Below are 14,961 nucleotides of genomic sequence, written 5' to 3' on the forward strand. Positions count from 1 at the left end.
TTTACTAGACTGATTCCTGGGATGGCAGGATTGACGTATGAGGAGAGATTGGGTCGACTTGGCCTATATTCATAAAGTTTAGAAGAATGAGAGAGGATCTCATAGAAACCTAGAAAATTCTAACAGGACTAGACAGGCTAGATGCAGGGAGGATGTTCCCGATGGCTGGGGAGTCCAGAACCAGGGGTCTCAGTCACAGGATACGGGTTATGCCATTTAGAACCGAGATGAGGAAAAGGTTCTTCGCTCAGAGGAACCTGTGGAATTCTCTACCTCAGAAGGCATTGGAGGCCAAATCATTAAATATATTCAAGAAGGAAATAGATATATCTCTTAATGCCAAAGGGATCAAGGGATATGGGGGAAAAGCAGGAACAGGGTACTGAATTAGACCATCAGCCATGAACTTTTTTGAATGGTTGAGCTGGGCCAAATGGCCTACTCCTGCTCCTATTTTCTATGTTTGTATGACAAGTTTAGTTCATATCAACCGCGCAAATACAGCAACTTGACGAGGCAGGCAATGACATGTCTCATTCATGAAGGTAATGGTGCAATGTTGCAACTTCTGGATATTCTGTTTAACCACACATCTGCCCCTGAGCTGAAATTGGGTGGACGAGTTACACAAAAATGGCGAACGTCCCTAGGCTCACTGTTACTTTGAGAGCAAAATCCGACGCCAAGAGGAATGATATCTATCTACATATATATATATATATATATATATGAGTGTGCGTATATAGATTTTAAAGTTCAGTCCTATATCTTATCAATGTTTAATTGTTCACAAATTGGAATATTGTGTTTGAAAAACATAAATTTCAGATGAAAGTGTTATTTCCAGAGATTTATTACATGAAGACTCCAAAGCACAATATTGTTACTATAATATTTCGACATTATTTCTAAAATACCAGATGATATATACTATATACAGATAGATAGGAACATGACCAGAGCATTTTCCATTTCCTGCCTATGTGCACTGATGTGGCGCTCACGTTCCCTGCTGAACGACGTTCACCGACAGGACTTTGGCAGACCTTGGAAGAAAAACACACAAACGCCGACCTTCCCAGCCAGAAAAACAAGAAGATGGCGGCGATGTGGCCTGCTCGGATGTGGAAATCGTCGGCATTGCTAACACGGAGTTCGGTGGCTGTGACTTTCAGCAGGTAATGTCGTACTTTCCTGCCGGCTGCTGTGTCCCTGTGCTGGCAATGTTATCTGGCCGCTGGCAGAGAACCTGCGAGAGAGGTCCCAGTACTGAAGCAGTTGATATTTCTGTTTATGGGATTATTATCGCGTGTTTAATGTGTCCCATTCAAAACAAAAACACGATTTTCCTTCAGAACCTTGTGAAATGCAACATTTAAAGTTTGTGCTTTGACACATGTTTATAATTCTAACAAAGTCAGTTATATTTACTCAATATTTTGTTCTTAGCTACAAATAAGAACTTACTTTAATGTGAGCCTAAAGTATTTGAATTCTACTCCCTCACTCTTTAACAAACGTTATGAAATGAGTAGAATTCCTGAGCTGTTTTGATTTTTGAACTAAATTTTAACCAAATTCCCTGTTTTGTAGCTGTTTTTTTTTAATTGTGATGAATTGACTGTGAAAAATTGCTCACTTTCCAAAGTAATTTGTTAAAAAAAAAAATCGTGTCTTCTAATTAAGTAATCTGATATTTACTGTCTGTAGCTCTGGGTGCATTCATACTGTAACTACATTGGTGTATGAGGTTTTGCTTCACACCAACACTAGTTATCGTGTAAATGCAGCCTCAATCCGATGTCATGGTTCAGCCTGGCACTGAAAGAAAATGGAATAAGATTTTATGGAGTAGTTAAGCAAACTATGCTTCCCTTTGGAGACAGTTTGGGCCTTGACCCTCAATTCAATTCAGTTTAGTGTTGATGGAAAACTGTTTTCGACTTCACACTGACATTATGTCAGCATGATGGTGAATGAATACATCAAGGACAGGTACTTTAACTCGGGTATCAGGTCCTGATCTGACACTTAATTACAGTCTAGCCAAGTAATGCAAGCGCTGGCTGCAGAATAACTCCAGTCCAGTGCAAAGCCACATTTTAAATGTCCTTAAGGGAATCCATCAACCTCTTGTAGTTATGATTCGGGCTTCTTTAGATGCTATTCCTTACGTCCAACTGCTTCCATTGGCAATGTAACTGAAACAAGGCCTTGTGTGAATAGTAATCTAGGATTGCATAGCCATTTATTATCTGGATAACACAGAGCATTTAATCCTATCCATTAATTCAGAGGATAATTAAAAAGGTCACATCAGACTCTCTCATGACAGACTAAACTGCCAAACGCTAAAGATGATTTACAGCCTGTAAATCTAGGTAATACATTAGCTTTGAACCAGTGCATGTGAAAGTTAAATAATCAAATTGGTCAGTTTGGCTCCTTTGAATTATATTCTTTTGCGGATATTTCAGACAATTGGTAGTTCAAATAATTACAATCTTGAAAGTGTGTGGACATTCCTGTCCACAGCGTCTGCTGCAATCAGCCTAAAAACATTACTAGCTATTGGATCCTCCAATCCAGACCTCCCACCTCCCTCACCACCCACAATTTCTCTCTCGTTCTACAATACACCTACCTACTGTCATAGGCTTCAGCCTTGTGAAGCAGGCTTCCCACCCAAAAGGCCGCCACCCTGTAAATCAGGCTGCCTGTGGTGAGATCTGACAGGAAAAACAATTAAAGGAGCCATGTAGTTAAATTCTTTTAAGTGGTTAAATGGTTTTCCAACCTCACAGCTGCATTCCCTTCCACCCCACCCCTAACACAGAATTCCCCTCCAGGATAAAAGTCCATGCCACAGTATCTCCTTCAAGACCAAGATGTTTTACTTACAGTTATCAGGTGGTTCAATTCCATATACACAAACAATAGTAATGGTTTACTGTCTGTGGTGTCTGACAAGAGCTGTCTCTGCTGAAGCTACTCTGATCAGATTATGTTGTGGCCTGTTGACATAATGTAATTGTTTTTAGTACTTGGATAACTTCAGACACATATCTATTAGTAATCAACATTATTAGCTTGGATGGCATTTTTTCTGATATGCATCAAACAAAGCTGCAAGAAGAGAGGGCAGTTTCCTAGCATGCCTCTGCTGAAAGCAATTTTGAGGGAGGTGCCTTAAAATAACTTGCTTTTGTTACGACCAGGTGAGAAAAGGGTCTGGGGTTCCCTCTCAGTCTTTACCTGGTCTTACCATAACAGGATTTAATTTTAAACACACTGTTCTTAGCTCCGCCTTGGTGAATCCATGTTCACTGCTTTCCAATTATAAGGCAAAGAAACCAGCACAAACAGGTTTTCTTAGGTTTAAAGAAGAAAGGTTGAAATTTATTAAACGTAAAGATTAGAATTAGAATATTACAGCGCAGTACAGGCCCTTCGGCCCTCGATGTTGCGCCGAGCTGTGAAACCATCTGACCTACACTATTCCATTTTCATCCATGTGTCTATCCAATGTCCACTTAAATGCCCTTAAAGTTGGCGAATCTACTACTGCTGCAGGCAGGGCATTCCACGCCCTTACTACTCTCTGAGTAAAGAAACTACCTCTCACATCTGTCCTATATCTATCACCCCTCAACTTGAAGCTATGTCCCCTCATGTTTGCCATCACCATCCGAGGAAAAAGACGCTCACTATCCACCCTATCTAACCCTCTGATTATCTTATATGTCTCTATTAAGTCACCTCTCCTCCTCCTTCTCTCCAACGAAAACAACCTCAAGTCCCTCAGCCTTTCCTCGTAAGACCTTCCCTCCATACCAGGCAACATCCTAGTAAATCTCCTCTGCACCCTTTCCATAGCTTCCACATCCTTTCTATAATGCGGTAACCAGAACTGCACGCAATACTCCAGGTGCGGTCTCACCAGAGTCTTGTGCAGCTGCAGCATGACCTCGTGGCTCCGAAACTCGACCCCCCTACTAATAAAAGCTAACACACCATATGCCTTCTTGACAGCCCTATTAACCTGGTTAGCAACCTTCAGGGATTTATGCACCTGGACACCAAGATCTCTCTGCTCATCTACACTAACAAGAATCTTCCCATTAGCCCAGTACTCTGCATTCCTGTTACCCCTTCCAAAGTGAATCACCTCACACTTTTCCGCATTAAACTCCATTTGCCATCTCTCAGCCCAGCTCTGCAGCCTATCTATGTCTCTCTGTACCCTACAACATCCTTCGGCACTATCCACAACTCCACCGACCTTAGTGTCATCTGCAAATTTACTAACCCACCCTTCTACACCCTCTTCCAGGTCATTTATAAAAATGACAAACAGCAATGGCCCCAAAACAGATCCTTACGGTACACCACTAGTAACTAAACTCCAGGATGAACATTTGCCATCAACCACCACCCTCTGTCTTCTTTCAGCTAGCCAATTTCTGATCCAAAGCTCTAAATCACCTTCAACCCCATACTTCCGTATTTTCTGCAATAGCCTACCGTGGGGAACCTTATCAAACGCCTTACTGAAATCCATATACACCACATCCACTGCTTTACCCTCATCCACCTGTTTGGTCACCTTCTCGAAAAACTCAATAAGGTTTGTGAGGCACGACCTACCCGTCACAAAACCGTGCTGACTATCGCAAATGAACTTATTCTTTTCAAGATGATTATAAATCCTGTCTCTTATAACCTTTTCCAACATTTTACCCACAACCGAAGTGAGGCTCACAGGTCTATAATTACCAGGGCTGTCTCTACTCCCCTTCTTGAACAAGGGGACAACATTTGCTATCCTCCAGTCTTCCGGCACTATTCCTGTCGACAATGACGACATAAAGATCAAGGACAAAGGCTCTGCAATCTCTTCCCTAGCTTCCCAGAGAATCCTAGGATAAATCCCATTTGGCCCAGGGGACTTATCTATTTTCACACTTTCCAAAATTGCTAACACCTCCTCCTTGTGAACCTCAATCCCATCTAGCCTCGTAGCCTGAATCTCAGTATTCTCAACAACATTTTCTTTCTCTACTGTAAATACTGACGCAAAATATTCATTTAACACTTCCCCTATCTCCTCTGATTCCACACACAACTTCCCACTACTATCCTTGATTGGCCCTAATCTAACTCTAGTCATTCTTTTATTCCTGATATACCTATAGAAAGCCTTAGGGTTTTCCCTGATCCGATCCACCAATGACTTCTCGTGTCCTCTCCTTGCTCTTCTTAGCTCTCCCTTTAGATCCTTCCTGGCTAGCTTGTAGCTCTCAAGCGCCCTAACTGAGCCTTCACGTCTCATCCTAACATAAGCCTTCTTCTTCCTCTTGACAAGCGCTTCAACTTCTTTAGTAAACCACGGCTCCCTCGCACGACAACTTCCTCCCTGCCTCACAGGTACATACTTATCAAGGACACGCAGTAGCTGCTCCTTGAATAAGCTCCACATTTCGATTGTTCCCATCCCCTGCAGTTTCCTTCCCCATCCTACGCATCCTAAATCTTGCCTAATCGCATCATAATTTCCTTTCCCCCAGTTATAATTCTTGCCCTGCGGTATATACCTGTCCCTGCCCATCGCTAAGGTAAACCTAACCGAATTGTGATCACTGTCACCAAAGTGCTCACCTACATCTAAATCTAACACCTGGCCGGGTTCATTTCCCAGTACCAAATCCAATGTGGCATCGCCCCTGGTTGGCCTGTCTACATACTGTGTCAGAAAACCCTCCTGCACACACTGGACAAAAACTGACCCATCTAAAGTACTCGAACTATAGTATTTCCAGTCGATATTTGGAAAGTTAAAGTCCCCCATAACAACTACCCTGTTACTCTCACCCCTGTCGAGAATCATCTTCGCTATCCTTTCCTCTACATCTCTGGAACTATTCGGAGGTCTATAAAAGACTCCCAACAGGGTAACCTCACCTCTCCTGTTTCTAACCTCAGCCCATACTACCTCAGTAGACGAGTCCTCAAACGTCCTTTCTGTCGCTGTAATACTCTCCTTGATTAACAATGCCACACCCCCCCCTCTTTTACCATCTTCTCTGTTCTTACTGAAACATCTAAATCCCGGAATCTGCAACATGCATTCCTGCCCCTGCTCTACCCATGTCTCCGAAATGGCCACTACATCGAGATCCCAGGTACCAACCCATGCTGCAAGCTCACCCACCTTATTCCGGATGCTCCTGGCGTTGAAATAGACACACTTTAAACCAGGTTCTTGCTTGCCAGTGCCCTCTTGCTTCCTTGTAACCATATCCCTGACCTCACTACTCTCAACATCCTGTACACTGGCACTACAATTTGGGTTCCCATTCCCCTGCTGAATTAGTTTAAACCCCCCCGAAGAGCACTAGCAAACCTCCCCCCCAGGATATTGGTACCCCTCTGGTTCAGGTGAAGACCATCCTGTTTGTAGAGGTCCCACCTACCCCAGAAAGAGCCCCAATTATCCAGGAAACCAAATCCCTCCCTCCTGCACCATCCCTGCAGCCACGTGTTCAACTCCTCTCTCTCCCTATTCCTCGCTTCGCTATCACGTGGCACGGGCAACAACCCAGAGATAACAACTCTGTTTGTTCTTGCTCTAAGCTTCCACCCTAGCTCCCTAAATTTCTGTCTTAAATCCCCATCTCTCTTCCTACCTATGTCGTTGGTGCCTATGTGGACCACGACTTGGGGCTGCTCCCCCTCCCCATTAAGGATCCCAAAAACACGATCCGAGACATCACGAACCCTGGCACCTGGGAGGCAACATACCAACCGTGAGTCTCTCTCGTTCCCACAGAACCTCCTATCTGTTCCCCTAACTATGGAGTCCCCAATGACTAATATTCTGCTCCTCTTCCCCCTTCCCTTCTGAGCAACAGGGACAGACTCTGTGCCAGATATCTGTACCCCATTGCTTACCCCCGGTAAGTCGTCCCCCGCAACAGTATCCAAAACGGTATACCTGTTGTTGAGGGAAACAGCCACAGGGGATCCCTGCACTGCCTGCTGGTTCCCTCTCCTTCCCCTGACGGTAACTCATCTACCTACTTCTTTTACCTGAGGTGTGACTACCTCCCCATAACTCCTCTCAATAACCTCCTCCGCCTCCCGAATGATCCGAAGTTCATCCAGCTCCAGCTCCAGTTCCCTAACGCGGTTCTCGAGGAGCTGGAGTTGGGTGCACTTCCCACAGATGCAGTCAGCAGGGACACTCTTGGCGACCCTTACCTCCCACATTCTGCAGGAGGAACATACAACTGCCTTAATCTCCATTCCCACTATTCCAAATTCCCAACAAATCTACTGAAAAACCAAAAAAAACAAAAAGTCAAAACTTGTTAGGTTAGCAATCCAACGGACAGAATTTCCTAAATAAAAAGCTTACCTTATCAACACACCAGAGTCCTTTTTTTATGGTTAGAGGAGGAGGGTGGGTGGGAGACACTACACGTGTAGTGTCTCGGGTACAGCCACCACACAAATATATACCTTTTTCCTTACCCAGCAGTCCCCTGGTCCTCCGAAAACAAAAGGGAATTCACTTTTAAACTTACGCTGAAATTGACTTCTCAGCTGTAAGCCCGTTCACGCACCTCCGTTGCTATCAACGCTGCAGTCACCGAAACTAAAAGAAAGAGATTCTAAACCACACAAATATATACCCTTTTCCTTACCCAGCAGTCCCCTGGTCCTCTGAAAACAAAAGGGAATTCACTTTTAAACTTACGCTGAAATTGACTTCTCAGCTGTAAGCCCGTTCACGCACCTCCGTTGCTATCAACGCTGCAGTCACCGAAACTAAACTCTAATTTGGTTAATGCCTACGATACATGATGCGCCCATGCTAGCATGCATACATGATACACACATGCAGATAGAGACAGAAAAGAGCAGAAGAAAATAAAGTGAAAAAGTTTGAGGCAATCTCTGAAGAGGGTTTATGTTGCAGTTCTTCGAGCTCACTGTAGAGTGCTTGATTGTAGGTGGATCTTGCTCTTTGCTGGGGGCCAGTATTCTTCTTAAACCTTGTTCCCGTGTCTTCAGTGGATTTGGAGTTCTGTGAGAAAGAGAGGGAGAGCCAGACAGGCGAGGTCTTCTTCAGTCCAGGAGCATACTGCAGTCTCTCTGTTCGAAATGCGTTGTACAATTCAGAAAAACCAGCCTGCCAAGCAGGCTAGTCATGTAACCAGCTGGTCTGACCACGTCTGTTTGTGAATTCGGCCATCCCAGCAGTCATCCTGAAATTTGAGCTCCCTCACCTTCAATGTCTGGTGCTCAAAGTCCATTATGGGTTAAATTGGATAAGGGAAGTAACCCCTTTGTCTCCACAAGCACTGTCTGTTAATATGCAAATATCTTTCCAGCCAAGGGCCTGGTGATTTTTTTTTTAAACAAGTCCTTTCTTCGCTTCAGCAACAGTTTTCAAATTAATGTTCATATGACAAAATTAATGTGCCTCAGTCTTGGCAGGTGGCGGGGGGGGGGGGTCTGCATGACACTTTTAAAGCTAAGAAATGCCATCCAAAGAGAGGAACCATTAACATTTTACAAAAATAGTTCACTGTTACCAAAATAACCTTTTTAAATTAGGATAAAAGAAATGCTTCTCTCTTAATTTCTCAACATTAAATTGTCAGGAGAACAGAGCACTGCACATATGTCAGTGCACATGCGAACAGCTGTTTGTCACTTGACCTCAGAGGTTGTCAGACTGAAATCAGTATATAGTATAATGAGTCTTCTAACTGTGTGTAACACTTAGATATTAGTCTTAGATTGGTAAATACAGTATAAATTGAGCATATCTTCCAATAGAATAATTTAACCTTTTTATTGCCTTTCATGGATTTTCAGATTGTGTTATGAAAACCTGATTGTAGGCAAATCTGTAGCAACTTTGTGCTGTATTGTTGGGGGATACAATGAGATGGTTGCTCTGCTGATTATGCTCTTTCTGTTCACTGATAAGATAAATTATTTTGCAAGGCTTAATTGCATGATGAGAATGCTCCTTTTAAATCACTTAAGATTAAATGCATCAAAATGGAGATTTTAATCCTTAACCAGTTTACCTAGTCATCTTGCAACTTATTTATTCATGTCCTTTGCTGTGATCACATTGCCGACTGTTGAAATTTCTGAAAAAATGTTGCAGAACCTGGCATACTTCAAGTTTTGCCATGGAAAATGTAGCAAGTTCCGAAAGTGGACACTATTTACTTTCTGTCATTAAATATTGCACAACATTCATTTGGCAATCAACTCCATAAAGACTGTAAGAATCTTGCTACACTGAACTTGCCTATCTTGTTCCTCCTAAGCTCCAGATACATTGCCCTACACGCTGCTTCTCCTCCCTTCATTCTCACATTGGTAAAATCCAGACTTATCCCACCATTTTCTGTTCTAACTCATTTTTCCTAGAATTTGAAAACTGTGAAATTCTTCATTTGTCTTAATCTAACAATCTAGACTTTTAAGGGATGATTTTGTGATCCCCACCAACTGTGAGGTTCCACACCAGGAGTATCACCTTAAATTGACCCCTTAAAACTAAAGCTTCCAGCTACCTGAACAGACAGTTTTGATTTGCCTAATCCTTTATCCCATTCATTTTTACTTTGCTGCATTAGGGGCATTGGCCCCTCAAGTAGACTTCTCAAAAATTAAAAAAGACTGGTAGGGTTGAGCATGCAATTCCTGCTTCAAAGCCAGTGTCATGGCAAATGTAAGCTGGTCACGGCATGTAAACATGGTAGGGGGAGGCATAGGGGAGCATGTATCTGTGTGATGTTGTACTTGCTGCCTCTCTCTGTTGGTACAACTCAAGTCTGGAAATCATCCTGTCACCCTGTAGCACTTGGACAGCATGCTTCTTGTCTGAAGTATTTTTCACTTCAGTGTGTACACTTCAGTGTCTATACACTGGCCTGTAGGAGAGAAGCAGCCAATAATTACACTCCTCTGTTTCTATATAAACGCACAACTTTTTTGTGCTTTCTGCAGGGAAAATTGCAACGGAGAGCAACAGGATAAAGGGTGGTTTCGATCATTTTTTGTCCACAAAGTAAATCAGAGGAAAGATGCTCACTCCAATCTTCTTTCCAAAAAGGAGACCAGCGGCTTGTTTAAAATGCAATGTAGGTGCAAACCATTCAATCCATATCTTTAATTACTATATCAAAAGTCAACTGATAGTTCAACTCATACGAAGTTTTTTATTTTTTATTTTTGTCTTAGTTCATAATGTGAAGCCAGAATGTCTGGATGCCTACAACAGTTTGTCGTAAGTTCCCTACCTGTCAAAAAATTACTTGATTTTATGTGGATGTGCCTTCTAATGCAGTATGATATGGCATTTTGTGTATTATTTTCTAAGATGAATTCCTCTAACCCAGTTGTTAGTTCTCTTATTTTGAATTAAATTTAGTTTATTTTTCAACAGAAAACCCAATCGCCTAGCACTGAAATACTTCCTACGTACTTAACTGGGTTAAATAAAATACCTCAGCAATAATGAAACGATAGATGCTTTATGCTTAGAGCTTGTTTAGGTCAGATTACAAATGACCATTAACCTGCTCCTGACGTTTGCACTTGTAAATCCATCTCCCTTATCCTGGTAGCAGAATCATGAATCCATTTTTTTGGGGGTCGTGGTTTTCTCAAGCTGAGGAGCTCGATTTAGTAGGGTAAAAGATTGCCAGTCTCCTAGAATCTGACATAAGCAAGTGTTAGTCTATAAATAAAACTACAAACTTTATCCAATTATTAGGACCCAATCTTGCCTGTCACTATGCCGCAGAAATCCTGTACACAGCACCGAATGGATGACACAAAACTTGGTGGGAATGTGTGCTGTGAGGAAGATGCAAAGTGGCTTCAAGGGGATTTGGAAAGACTTAGTGAGTGGGCAAGAACGTGGCAGATGGATATAATGTGGAAAAATGTGAGGTTATCCACTTTGGTAGGAGGAACAGATGTGCAGAGAATTCCTTATATGGTAAGAGATTAAAAAGTGTAGATGTACAAAGGGGCCTGAGTGTCCTTGTCAATAAGTCACTGAAAGCTAACATGCAGGTGCAGCAAGCAATTAAGAAGGCTAATAGAATGTTAGCCTTTATCACAAGAGGATTTGAGTACAGGAGTAGTGAAGTCCTGCTTCAATTGTATCGAACCTTGGTTAGACTGCATCTGGAGCAGTTTTGATTCCCTTACCTTAGGAAGGATATTATTGCAATAGAGGGAGTGCAACAAAGGTTCACCAGACTTATTCCCGGGATGGCAGGTCTGTCCAATGAAGAGAGATTGGGGAAACTGGGCCTGTATTCTCTAGAGTTTCAAAGAATGAGAGGTGATCTCATTGAAACCTACAAAATACTTAAAGGGATAGACAGGGTAGATGTAGCTAAGATGTTTCCCCTGCTTGGGGAGTCGAGAACCAGGGAACACAATTTCAAAATAAGGGGGAAGCCACTTAGTATAGAGATGAGGAGAAATTTCTTTACTCAGAGGGTTGGGCATCTTTGGAATTCTCTACCCCAGAGGGCTGTGGAAGCTCAGTCATTAAGTATGTTTAAAGCAGAGATTGACAGATTTCTAAATACAAATGACATAAAGTGATATGAGGATAGTGTTGGGAAAGGGCAATGAAGTGGAAGATCAGCCATGATCATATTGAATGGCTGAATGGCCTACTCCTGCTCCAATGTTCCTATTTCCTATGAACAGAAATAGGAGGTATGAGGTTTTATTAAATTTCAATAACGCTAACTAATGTATATTCATAAAATACGACAGATAAATAATTTCTTGGCTTGATTAAACATAGCGCAGCAGTAACTTGCCATTGTGTGCAAATAGTTCTGCATGTTGTTTAAATGTAGTATCCTGTGTTTTATCTACCCCTTATTTTATATGAATGCTTTCATTTGACTTCTAAATAATAAATTGTATTCCAATTTAAAGTAATCTTTTAATCCTTTCTAACTGCACTAACACCCTGCTGGATAACATTTATTCAGCTATCGTTATGTGTGCTCCCCCACCAAATATCTTAGTCATTTTGTATATGGTTGATCTTGGGCTGTGGATGATGCTCACAAGACCATAACTAATGCCCATCTTTGGTTGCTGTTCTTGAACCACTGCAATCCTTGTAGTGATGTTGATTCCAAAATCATGGGAGGTGGAGAACTCCAAGGACTTGGGCCATTGATGGTGAAGCAACAGTCTAAGATAATGCATGGGCTATTTTCTTTCTCTTTCTGCTTTTTTTTAAAGCAGCTGTTTTACAACTCAGCCACCTTCTAAACTATTCCATAGGACATTAAGAGTCACTGACATATTGTGAAACTGGTGAAGGGCATTAGTAAACCAGTTAGATTTTTCCGACACTCTGGATGATAGCCCACAAATTAGCAATTTTCACAACTTGCTGCACTGGGATTTACACAATCTGTGGGTTGCTAAGCTATTGTTCCAATAATTCCCAGTGACCGTTGCCTTTCCTAGCTGTGTTTGGTGTTGTGCAAATTTTGTCTAATTTCTTCTACTTGACTCATTCCAGTTGGTTCATACAGAACTAACGTACTGTCGTTTCCTCACAGCAACCAGCAGAGAAAAGAACATCGAGGTCTTTTCAAAGTCCAACAGTGCCTTGACTATGATTATTTTCAAAAATCTAAGCATACTTCTTTTATAATTCGTAAGCACGGTGCAATGAAAAAAAGGCATTATAGACTTGTCTGTTTACAGTTGTATAAGTTACTTCAATGTCAGCCCCTTGTGCTTCAGGCGATGCTTATTTCTGTCCAAGAAATGTTACCATCTGCCTTTCTGAATTTCAGTAACTTAACACATTATTTCACTCAAAAAATGTAGCACGATTTCTTAATAGTCATGTGCTCTGACCTTTGTGCCATAGACACCTAATCTTTCACATCCTGGCAAATTATTTATGAATAAACCTTTGCACTAAAAGCTTGTTAACATTCTTTGTGGTTTCATTTACTCTTCAAATATTAGTGACCACATTATTTTGTGCTGCCCATATTTCTACAAGTATCAGGATAATTGACGGTAAAATTAGAGCCCCACCATATTAATACATTTATTGAGGGATTGCATGCTTTTGGAACTAACTTCATTTTTCATATAATGTTAAAATGCCAGTAGGCTGTCTATATTGATATTTATCTCCACTGAAAGATCCATCTGATGTGCCTAGATATAGATTGTTTGCCTTTTGATGAAAAAGTTCTTTGTTAATGACCACAGAGAGCAAATATTGCAAAAGCTACACAATGATTCCGAATACCCGTGTGAGATCGTTGGGAGCTGGAATACCTTGTATGGTGAACAGGACCAAGCAGGTAAGCTTGCCGTTTAGCCTTGATTCAATTTGAACGCTATATTTAATGTTTCCTCACTTTCCCTCTTAACCTTTAATGGTTCCAACCATAGTCTTTTTTTCAGTTATCATCATTCTTGGCCTCACTAGGATAGATTTTCAACTTGCCACTCGAGTCTAAAATTGCCTTTGCGAGTCAGCCGCCTGTTACAGAAACTGTCCAGTTTTCATTTCAGTTGATATCAATGGAAATTAAAATCAGGTGGTTTCTATAATTGGCACTGATCCACACTGGTTTTACACCCAGGCGGCGAGTCAGAAAACTACCCGACTACTTCCTCTGAGGCTGAAGCTTCCCCCAAGTAAGTTTGGTCTTCTCTTTGATACCAAACGCTCCTTTTTCCTTCAACAATTCATTGGAGTTCAAGACTTGAAGACTGTTTCCATATCTGCTGTGCTAAGGCCTCTCTAACACTCCTGAAGAAAAACATGTCATGTTCTTGTTGGGTAAGTGTTCGCACTCTCAGTTCCAGCCATTAACCTTCCTTTGTCACAATATTTTTCCCTTTCTTTACCTTGTCAATACTATATGCTCATTGTTTCTCTAAACTTTCCTCTCTTCTTCTACCCAAGTTATAAATGGACATTCCTGCATACTCTTGCTTCTACTGTTCATGTCGTTGAAATAAAACCTCACTGCAGCATCTCCTCATTCAACTCATTCATTCTGCAGAACTGTGGAACTACTCGCCTCCATCCTTTCCTTCCTGCATCAATTTACAGCTCTTAAAACCAAAGCCAATCACTAATTCTTGATTTGCCTCAGCTATTTTATTCTTTCTAACCTTGGTGGTGCCCTGCAATCTGAGTGTGGGCTTTTCACTTTGGTTTCTTAGTTTGAAAATATGTTTGTTTTCATACAAACTCTTCAGTATGCTCAAGTTTACATGAGCCTGCTTTTCGTCTACTGACCAAAAGGGACTTTTAAAATTTCAGAAGTGCATACGTTGGCTGAGAGTCTACAGTGAATCACTAATTGCATGTGCAACATGTAGTCAGACAATAAGTTACCTGGTGCCAACTATGTACAATTAAATTGCACTGGCAAGATAAACCATAAAGGTTGCACTGTATTAAATAGAAACACAAAATGCTGGAAATACTTAACAGGTCCGGCAGCATTGGTGGGGAGAGAAACAGAGTCAGCGCTTTGAACTTTGGGTTAACTCTGTTTCTCTCTGCACAGATGCTGCCTGACCTGCTGAGTATTTCCAGCATTTTCTGTTTTTGTTTCAGATTTCCAGCATCGTAATATTTTGCCTTTTACATTTTTTAAAATTCATTCATGGGATGTGGCCGTAGCTGGCATTTACTCATCCCTAATTACCATTGAGCGGGTTGTGGTGAGCCACCTTCTTGAACTGCTGCAGTGCGTGTGGTGTAGATACACCCACGGTACTGTTTGGTAGGGAGTTCCAGGATTTTGACCCAGTGATGATGAAGGAACAGCAATATCTTTCCAAGTCAGGATGGTGTTTGACTTGGAGAGGAACTTCCAGGTGATGATGTTCCCATGC

General features: G+C 41.7%; 1 protein-coding gene across 1 annotated transcript in view; it reads left to right on the top strand.

The window, feature by feature from the left end:
• The first annotated feature begins 991 nt into the window (after nt 1-991).
• The window catches only part of LOC137382992 (protein NipSnap homolog 1-like), a 52,911-nt gene continuing 38,941 nt past the window's right edge, over nt 992-14,961 (top strand). Inside the window, 5 exon segments of the mRNA XM_068055577.1 lie at nt 992-1,004; nt 1,007-1,178; nt 10,039-10,172; nt 10,273-10,318; nt 13,312-13,406. Of these exon segments, the coding sequence (XP_067911678.1) occupies nt 992-1,004; nt 1,007-1,178; nt 10,039-10,172; nt 10,273-10,318; nt 13,312-13,406 (460 nt within the window).

This window comes from Heterodontus francisci, chromosome 23 (assembly GCF_036365525.1).
Source record: "Heterodontus francisci isolate sHetFra1 chromosome 23, sHetFra1.hap1, whole genome shotgun sequence".
NCBI classification, from domain to species: domain Eukaryota; kingdom Metazoa; phylum Chordata; class Chondrichthyes; order Heterodontiformes; family Heterodontidae; genus Heterodontus; species Heterodontus francisci.